Source organism: Sinocyclocheilus anshuiensis, unplaced genomic scaffold, assembly GCF_001515605.1.
Source record: "Sinocyclocheilus anshuiensis isolate Anshui unplaced genomic scaffold, SAMN03320099.WGS_v1.1 scaffold379, whole genome shotgun sequence".
NCBI classification, from domain to species: domain Eukaryota; kingdom Metazoa; phylum Chordata; class Actinopteri; order Cypriniformes; family Cyprinidae; genus Sinocyclocheilus; species Sinocyclocheilus anshuiensis.
In genome coordinates this window covers 383,487-393,341 of record NW_015552574.1, presented here as the reverse complement: position 1 = coordinate 393,341, position 9,855 = coordinate 383,487, and the positions used below count along the sequence as shown (strand labels likewise).

At 34.1% G+C, this 9,855-nt stretch overlaps 1 protein-coding gene across 1 annotated transcript in view; it reads right to left on the bottom strand.

Moving 5' to 3' along the window:
- The window catches only part of atp1a3a (ATPase Na+/K+ transporting subunit alpha 3a), a 32,792-nt gene that overhangs the window by 401 nt on the left and 22,536 nt on the right, over window positions 1-9,855 (bottom strand). The window contains exons 10-20 of the mRNA XM_016455918.1: window positions 9,043-9,287; window positions 7,163-7,355; window positions 6,669-6,981; window positions 5,068-5,218; window positions 4,778-4,946; window positions 3,627-3,781; window positions 3,315-3,438; window positions 3,041-3,186; window positions 1,662-1,792; window positions 1,437-1,538; window positions 1,227-1,318 (exon numbers count right to left, since the gene is read on the bottom strand). Coding sequence (XP_016311404.1) covers window positions 1,227-1,318; window positions 1,437-1,538; window positions 1,662-1,792; window positions 3,041-3,186; window positions 3,315-3,438; window positions 3,627-3,781; window positions 4,778-4,946; window positions 5,068-5,218; window positions 6,669-6,981; window positions 7,163-7,355; window positions 9,043-9,287 — 1,821 coding nt within the window. The remainder of the gene's footprint in view (window positions 1-1,226; window positions 1,319-1,436; window positions 1,539-1,661; window positions 1,793-3,040; window positions 3,187-3,314; window positions 3,439-3,626; window positions 3,782-4,777; window positions 4,947-5,067; window positions 5,219-6,668; window positions 6,982-7,162; window positions 7,356-9,042; window positions 9,288-9,855) is intronic.

Genomic DNA, 9,855 nt, shown 5'->3' with positions numbered 1-9,855 from the left:
GTAGGTCAATTTTGCCTTTTCGCAAAGTATTTTTTTATGAAAATTTTTTATATTATTTTCCTTTTGGTTCATTTAGTGAGAAACAGTTTAGAAATAAATCCTTGATTTATTTTAACTACATATTTACTGTGTTTTAGTTTGGGATCGGTATGTTTTTTTACAATAAATTAATAGGTTTATTCAGCAAGGATGCATTAAATTGATTTTGAAGACATTTCTAATGTTACAAAAAAACATATTTCAAACATATTTCAAATAAATGCTGTTTTTTTTAATTGCAACGATACTACTGTTGATTTTTTTTTAAATGCAACAAACATAGACGGAGGGTGTGTAAATGCCACTAAATTGGAGAAAAATGCCCCTGCAAAAACAAATTAAATCTATTACGTCTGTTGCTAACAAAGTGAATATGAACAGACAGTGTCGATTGCGGCATTAAATTAAGATCTGCTCATGTTGCACCGTATTTCATTTTAGGCGTTTTTGCAGTGTTGCGATTTTAACACATATCTGTTGAGCTTAGGAATGCAATGGCCAATCAGAAGCATTCAGATGAGTCATCGTTGAAACTCATCAGTTTTGTTGAGTGCGCGCGCGTTCACTGACTGAATTCCAGACTCTTGCGAATTCTCTCATCATAAACAGCAAAGCGCAGATGTACGTAACAATGTAAGTAAGCTTCAGTGATTATAACGATAGTTTTGTTTTTTGAGAGTGCTTAAACTCACGATAGATCAATGTTAGTGATAATGTCACTTTCTATATATAATTTATTCGCTGTTTTAATAACAGTGGAAAGGAAACGTTATATAATTATCAATTTTGAACGGTTTTTATTAAATTGTAATCACGTTAAATACAAATTCAGTCCCATTAAACATTTTTTAGCCTACATGACACCCATGTCTGGTTTATGATGTTTAATACATTTGGCTGCTTTTAGCCTTACCCTGGAGTTGGTTCACTCTCCGCCTATGGCAACAATCCTACTGTTTTACTGGATTTTTGATCAAATAGTTGCAGCCTTGGTGAGCATTAAAGGCTTTAAAAACAATAAAAAATCCTTTCTGACCTCAAACTTTTGAATGACAATGTAACTGACTACAAAAAGCCATGGCAGAGTAAATACGTAAATATCAATAGTTATATACTGAATATCATCATAAGCCTGCAATATAGCTAAAATATGTATATATATTTAGAGAATAATTCAAGCTGTGTACCTCCTGGGTTTCGGCGCAGGATAAGTTTTCGGATCTCATCGTAAACAAAAATTAAGAAGCTGTAAGGGAACGCACAGAACCACCAACTGGGCCTGAGAGAAGAAACGAGAGGAAAAAAAGAGGATTCACATGAGTTAAACTGTTGTTTCCTTTCACTATGATAATGAGGATGCACATTTTAAATTGGCTTTTTATGCAGGTAACACTCACTTGAGAGGATACATCCTGAGGGCCACATCCATGCCGGGACAGTAAGACAGGAAGGCAGCGAGAGCCGTCTCCTCAAACAGGCCGAAGATCAGGATTTTATTCCTACAAAGAACAAGCACAATCACTTAGCTCAGCTAGTCTGTTTCAGTCACTGCTTCATATTTGATTCAACTTTCTGCAAATGTGGAATCTTAGTGTTAATGGGACATGGAGAGAGATACTAACTTCATGCCCTGCTGGAACACAGAGTTGCGGCGAGTCTTGCAGATGATGACGTCGGCCCACTGCACCACCACGATACTGACGAAGAAAGCCGTGTGACAGGTGAACTCCACAATCTTCCTCTGCTCATACGTCTGACAGAAAGATTACATTTATGATTACACACTCTTATATGCTCCATGTTCGCATACACTACTGTTCAAAAGTTTGGGTTCAGAAAGATTTGACATAAAAAAAAAAAAGATGACTCAAGGATGCAATTAATTGATCACAAGTGATGGAAAGACATTTATAACGTTACAAATGATTTCTATTTCAAATAAATGCTGTTCTTTTGAATTTTCTATTTATCAAAGAATCCTGAAAAAAAAAATGTATCGTGGTTTCCACAAAAAATATCAACACAACTGATTTCTGAAGGATCATGTGATTACATTTTAAAATATTTAAATATAAAAAGTTATTTATGTTGTAATACTGTTTCACAACATTACTGTTTTTACTGCATTTGTGATTAAATAAATGCAGCTCTGGTGATATTGTTTTTCAAAAACAAAGAAACAAATAAAACTTGCCAACCCCAAACTTTTGAATGGTAGTGTATATTACATTTGTATGTTTTGCTAGATTTGTTTAGATCAGCGTTCTTTTAGTATCAATGAGATTATAGATTTTATTAATGGTTTAAATGATTTGTTGAAGTTTTTATTTTTTTTGTTAAAGTCAGTAATTTTTTCACATTTTTGTCATTTTTATTAGTTTTTGTTTTTTTAGTATGTAGGCCTATATATAGTGTTTTTTTTAAATTCCAGCTTTCGATTTAGTTATTTAGTACATCAAGTTATGTCTTTTATATTTTATTTTATTTAATTTAACACTTATTTTATTTCAAATAACAAGAATGTTTTTTTTTTATCGTTATGGTTTTATTCATATTAGTTTCAGTTAGCTATAATAATCCTGGTTTAGATATCTCAATCATCTATAATCTTTTTTTTTTTTTTCTACAATGCCAAACACTTGTGAAATATCTCTGTGAGTGTGTTTGAACAGCAATCTATAGATGCATCCTTATGAATAAGCTTATCTTAGTTGCACTTCCTGTCTTGAAAATCTGCATGTTCTCCTGTATGGTTTTGTTTTCTTGTACAGTATGTTAAACCAGATAATAGCTAAGACGGAAGCCTAAGGCCAATGACAGGCCAACACTTTTGTTTGTCTCTTTATAGAAGCAACTGCTAAATTAATAAATATAAAATGCAATGTACCTTGCTTTGGTCAAGAGCATCTGCCAAATGCATAAATGTCAAAGCTATTCTATCAAATATGTGTATAGCTTGTGTCATCTGATGCAGTGCAATGTAGCTCTTCAGCATGTTTACCCATTGCTGTCCGTAACTGTCCTCCAGGTCATTGTTAGAGCGATCGTCCCAGTTCAGCCGGATGCCCACCAGCAGACTGGGAAGCCAGCCGTTCTCAGCCAGAATCACGAAATAACTGAAAAATCCTCCCAGGGCCTGAATCATACCTATATATGACAGGAAGTCACTTTTATTCAGGTCATTTTGGGTCAGTAGACCAGTTGGTCTCTTTCTACAGAAGTTTAACCAAAGCCGAACTAAAAGACATTTTTTAATAATGTAGCAGCTCACTAACCGATCTGTCCATAGGCGATGCTGATGAGACGCTCGTTCACCAGCTTGTCCCTGTGGGGGTTACGAGGCTGCCGCTTCATGATGTCACTCTCTGCTGCTTCATAAGCCAATGAGATTGCAGGGACCTGAGATGAAAAGTAATGATTGGTTAATATAACAAGGGAGTGTATTTCAGAAAAAAGGTGAGAATTATAACTAGAAAAGAACAGTTCCAGTTACATTGACCAATATGTTCATTATTGAAATAAAGACATTAGATTGAGTCTGTGTGTGTGTGTGTGTGTGTGTGTGTGTGCGCGTGTGCGTGTCTCACCATGTCAGTGCCCAGGTCAATGCAGAGGATGGTGATGGTTCCCAGAGGGAGAGGAATGTTGACTAAGATGAAGAACAGGAAGGGAGTGATCTCAGGGATGTTGCTGGTCAGTGTGTAAGCGATGGACTTCTTCAGGTTATCAAAGATCAGACGACCTGGGAGAGAACAAAATGTAAACAGACTTCACCATTACCTGAGTCAAAGTCGTTTCTCTCATTCTTCTGGACTGTGTTCCTGTGCTTTACCAAAATTTGTCAAGACATTTTGCTTGCAAAGAAGTGTCGTGCATATAATTAAAAATATATAAGTCATATGATTGTATTTAATATTAATACATATGTCAAAATCTAAAAACTATAAAAGCCTTTTTTATGAAATGTACTATACAAAAACATGCTCAGTGTGTTTATTAATCGGTTTAAATGTCACCAACTTAATTTTTTGTTTACATTTTGTTGATTTTATTTATCAAAGCATTAAAAACGATACTATACTAAAACTATTTGATACATATAAATCAATAAATACAAATAACACAATTAATAAAAATATTAATTTGTACTTATTATTTTTATTAATCCTGTTTTTTGGTTTTCTGTAATTATCTGGATTTTAATTCAGATTTTTTTTTTACATTTATTGAATATAACCATAAGTAATTTATTGAATATAACCGTAACCATAATATAGTTATATATAATAAATGTTTAATTTGAATTAATACAAATAAAAAGAATATTTGATATGCTTTTTTCAAAAAGTGAATATAAAGACATTCTCAATTGTGTTTACTATTTAATTTGAAATATTACCTAGTTTTCTTCAAAGTTGTTGTCGTTTTCAAAACATTAAGCTATACTATACTATACTATAATAAAACTGTTTTTATTAATATTATTTATATTGTTTTGTATAATATAATATTATATTATATTATATTATGAATGTTTTATGGACCTCAGGTAGACTAGCAACCACTAGATTTGTGAAATGTGATGGCGCTCCAATTAAAGAATTAATAATGAAGAACAAAGATCAAAATCCGGGTCATCGATGAAAATAATTGCCTCATATGAGCTGCCTTCATTTTCTGGCTTGCTCTGGATTTCTGTCTATCTTTCCCATATCCTTTGTCTCCCCCTCTCTCTTACCTTCCTCAACTCCAGTAACGATGGATGCAAAGTTGTCGTCCAGCAGGATCATGTCTGCAGCCTGCTTGGAGACGTCTGAGCCAGAGATCCCCATAGCAACACCGATGTCTGCCTTCTTCAGAGCGGGCGAGTCGTTCACTCCATCACCAGTCACTGCCACAATGGCACCCTAAACGACACAGAGAGTGTGTAAAAACATAAGTCAGTTGTTTCCCTTGATATTGTAATCATGACTAATAATGAACTACAGTTAGATTTCAATCCTTTGTGTGTGTTATTTAGGTGTGCACCTGTCTCTGGCAGCCCTCCACGATGATGAGCTTCTGTTGGGGAGAGGTCCTGGCGAACACAATCTCGGTGTGATTCTTCAGCACTTCATCCATCTGGTCCTGCGAGAGATCCTTCAGATCTGAGCCGTGGATCACACAGGCTTTAGCATCCCTGACAACACACCCATGAAGAATACCAAATGAAGACTCTCTGCTCTCTGGTTGTATCAAAATCAGACAAACTGTACATCTGCTGTTATTTTGATAAAAAGGAGCCGGAAGTATTAGACAAATCACATTATTCAGAATTCAGCCTTTTTTACATGACTTCCCATGTAGCTAGATAATGTACCTACACGATTATTGGGCAAAATCATGTTTCTCCATTGATGGACATTCAAAAGTGGCTATATTTTGCACAAATAAGTTGCAAATATTTGACCCTGGACCACCAAATCAGTCATAAGGGTAAAATTTTTGAAATTGAGATTTATACATCAAGCTGAATAAATAAGCTTTCCATTGATGTATGGTTTGTTAGGATAGGACAATATTTGGCTGAGATACAACTATTTGAAAATCTGGAATCTGAGGGTGCAAAAATATCTAAATATTGAGAAAATCGCCTTTAAAGTTGTCCAAATGAAGTTCTTAGCAATGCATATTACTAATCAAAAATTAAGTTTTGATATATTTACGGTAGGAAATGTACAAAATATCTTCATGGAACATGATCTTTACTTAATATCCTAATGATTTTTGGCATAAAAGAAAAATCGATAATTTTGACCCATACAATGTATTTTTGCCTATTGTTACAAATATACCCCAGTGACTTAAGACATATTTGGCTATATTACAGTACACTCTTAAAAATAAAGGTTTCAAAATGTTTTTTTTTTTTTTTTGCAGTGATTCCATTTAAAAAACATTTTTGGTTCCTCAAGGAACCTTTCAGTAAACAGTTCTTAAATAAACCTTTATTTATTCTTAATTTGAAGAACTTTTGAGAATTTTAAAATCTAAAGAGTCTTTTCCCACTATAACGAACCTTTCGTGCATTTAAAAGGTACTATTGATGTTAAAGATTCTTCATAGATCCATCAATGCCAATAAAGAACCGTTAGTTTTAAAAGTGTAGATGTTTTACCAGTGACCTGCTTTTGACGTTATTATAGAGAGTATTAAAGCATTTTATATTTAAAGTATAGTTAAAACAAGCAGGATTCAATTTAGACATGTTCCTGAATCAGCATTCTTTGTCATTCCTAGAAACAATATTCCTATCAAGCAATCATACACCGTATCCTAAACCTAGCCTACTTCTAAAAGCAAATGATTGGTGGAAAATAATATTGTTAAAGCTTAATCCCAAACCAGTAATCTGATCGGTTGATAGGAAAACATAAAAAAACATGCCTATCCAGGAAAACATCCTTGGGAAAATCATGAAAGTTAAGTACTGGCTTCCTTAGCGTCTGTGATATTTTTATCCATAGTATATTATCAAAGTATACAGGAAATTATATCAGTGAAGATACAAAATGGGACAGTGGAGTTTAAATCAGAAATTTGAGTTTCGAATACGATGCAGTAGGCTTTATAGGGTTTTTATGCTCTACCTGGGGTTGACCTGGCTGACAGGAATATTAAGGCGAGCGGCGATGTCCTCCACGGTCTCGTTACCCTCAGAGATGATCCCCACACCTTTAGCGATGGCCTTGGCCGTGATGGGATGGTCACCGGTCACCATGATGACTTTGATTCCAGCGGAGCGACATTTGCCCACGGCGTCTGGGACGGCGGCTCGGGGCGGGTCAATCATGGACATCAGGCCCACAAAGCACAGGTTGTCTGTCTGGAAGTTAATGTCGTCTGTGTCGAAGGCGAATCCTTTGGGGTACTTGTCCTCAGGCATGAACAAGTGGCAGAAACCTGGATGGAAGGAGGAAAAAAGGCAGTCAGAAACACTTTTGAAGATCCACTGTTTTGTTTTTTTCATTTGTCTTGGATTTATATTTTAGAGTTTTTGTCGCAGGAAACAGAAAAGCACATGCACATCCAATACTGTAGTTTGATTTTCATATCCCCCACGTCACATCTCTGTATTTCTCACCCAGCACTCTTTCTCCCAGTCCTCCGAGCTCCAGGTAGGCGTTCTGGAAGGCCTCCTTTAATTCCTCGTCCATGGGCTGCTCTCTGCCCTGCACCATGATGGTGGAGCAGCGGTCCAGGATGCGCTCTGGCGCCCCCTTCATCACCAGCAGGTAGTGGCTGTCGGTATTCTCATCCGTCTCGTGCACTGAGAGCTGGTGTGAAAACACATCCGAGAATGAGTGTTGATGAGAACAGAATAATCTGATAAATGTGAATAAAGATGAGCTTGTTTAATCATTCATCAGAATAAAAAGAAATATCTTAGAGAAATGGACTAAATGGACAGCTGTAGTTTTCTTTAGATAAAAATCCTTCCTAATCAATTTAATAAATTAAAATTAAAATGATGGGCTAAACCAGGGGCGTTGCTAGGCCCTTTTTAGGGGGGCTTTAGGGAGTGCGTTTTTCAATCAGATTCAGCAGAGCGTTAAGCCGCCAGCATCAGAGGACAAGGTGTGTGCGTTTATTGATAGATAAATAATGTAATGATATCTGCATCTGTTCAGTTCTTTGTCATGAATGCAATTTAATGTGATGCGGGAATAATACAAGACAGTTAGCCTTAGCCTTAGAAAAAAAGGATTTGCGTTGTGTCATTTTTGAAGTGTTTAGAAGTGGCAAAGTGACTGATTAATGTGCTGTTGTTATTATTATTATTTTAAAACGGCAAAAAAGAGGAATGGTTTAATATGGGGCACATCAAACATTATGCCAATCTAGACAATTACTGTAATCTAGGTTTGTCTATATTCTAAATTAATATTAATGAATATGATCTGAATATTTAAAATGATTTAAAATTAAATTATTCAGGGGCTGACTTGATGAGCATGTAGAATCTATACTGTATAGGCCTATGTTTCTGCTTATTTTAGTATACAAACAATATATTAATGCCCCGTTTCAAAGACAAGGTTTAAGCCTTGTCCCAGACTAAAATGCATGTTTGAGCTCTCTTAACTGAAAGCAACTTTCAACTGACATACTATCTTACTGTAATAAATAAATAAATAATATAATAATATATCCCCCCATAAACTAAACTGTAGTTTTCTTTAGATTGAATCATTCATAATCAATTTAATACGGTAAAATGATTAAAGTATAGTTATTAAAGTATTGTCAGCAGACAAAAATTCATTAGTATTTAATAACATTTTCTCTATTTAAAAAAAATATATATTTTAAATATAGTTGTTAGTAGAAATGAAATATATTTGGAAAGCTGGGAAGTTGAGAAGTTGTGTCCTGTGGTGTGAATATAATCCATCTAAAACCATTTTAAACAATATTTTGCTATTTAAGAGATTATTTAAAAATAAATAATAAAATAAATGATAAATAAAAATATTTCTAATTGAAATGTGTGTGTGTATGTGTGTGTGTGTGTATAATATATATATATATATATATATATATAGGGTATATTATATATATATATATATATATATATATAAAATAACTGTAAAAAGTTTTAATACGGTGATAAAAATGATGATGCACTTAAAGTAAATCATGACAGGACATACAATATATATTTTTTCTTACTCATTGATTTAAAATATTAACATAAATCTTGTTAAAATAATTTTTTTTTAAAGTTAAAATAATACAGTATCATACTGTTATTGCTTTGAGTTCCACTATATTTACCTTGAAAAATAACTATGAAATTTCTGATACACCAAAACTATAAAAGTTTTTTTCCCCAATTTTATTTTGCAACAGTAAATATATACAATATTATTTTAAGTATTAAGTGAACGTTACATTGACTGAATGTTAACAAGTTAATGGATTCTGGATTCAGTCACGTCGGATACTAAACAGTAAACAAACCTGGTATTTGTTGGTGGAGTTGAAGGGAATTTCAGCCACTTTCTTGTTCTTGTCCCTCATGACTTTGACGGAGCCACAGGAGAGCTCGATGCACTTGAGAAGAGCCGATTCAGAGGCGTCCCCCGCAACATCACGCTTCAGGATGGGCAGAGAGTCCTGTCCCGCCTTAAACACGGCTCTGTTACAGAGCGACGCCACACGGGCCAGAGACAACCACGTCCCAGAGCTCTTGTCAAAGGACGCACCTATTAGAGAACACACTCGGGATCAATATAGTATCAATCTATAGCTTAGCAACCAGCCAGAACAGCCTAGAAACAGCTAGAACACAATAAATCTACATTACCATTCAAAGGTTTTTATGTTTCGTATGCTCACCAAGGCTGCATTTATTTGATTAAAATACAGTAAAAACAGTAATATTGTAAATATTTCTAAATATAAAATAACTGTTTTGTACTGTGATGTATTTTATAATGCAGTTTATTTTTGTGATGCAAAGCTGAATGTTTAGCATCATTACTTCAGATGATCCTTCAGAAATCATTCTAATATGCTGATTTGCTGCTCAAGAAACATTTATTTTTTATTATCAATGTTGAAAACAATGCATATTTTTGTGGAAGCCGTGATACTTTTTTTTTTAGGATTCTTTGATAAGTAGAAAGTTCACAAGAACAACAATAATTTGCAATAGAAATCTTTGGTAAAGTATTACTTTAGAGATAATATTATAGTTTTTTAAATAATATTTTGAATTATTTTTCTAGCTCTTTTTATATTGTCCGCCTTTCATTTTTTAAATGTGTATAT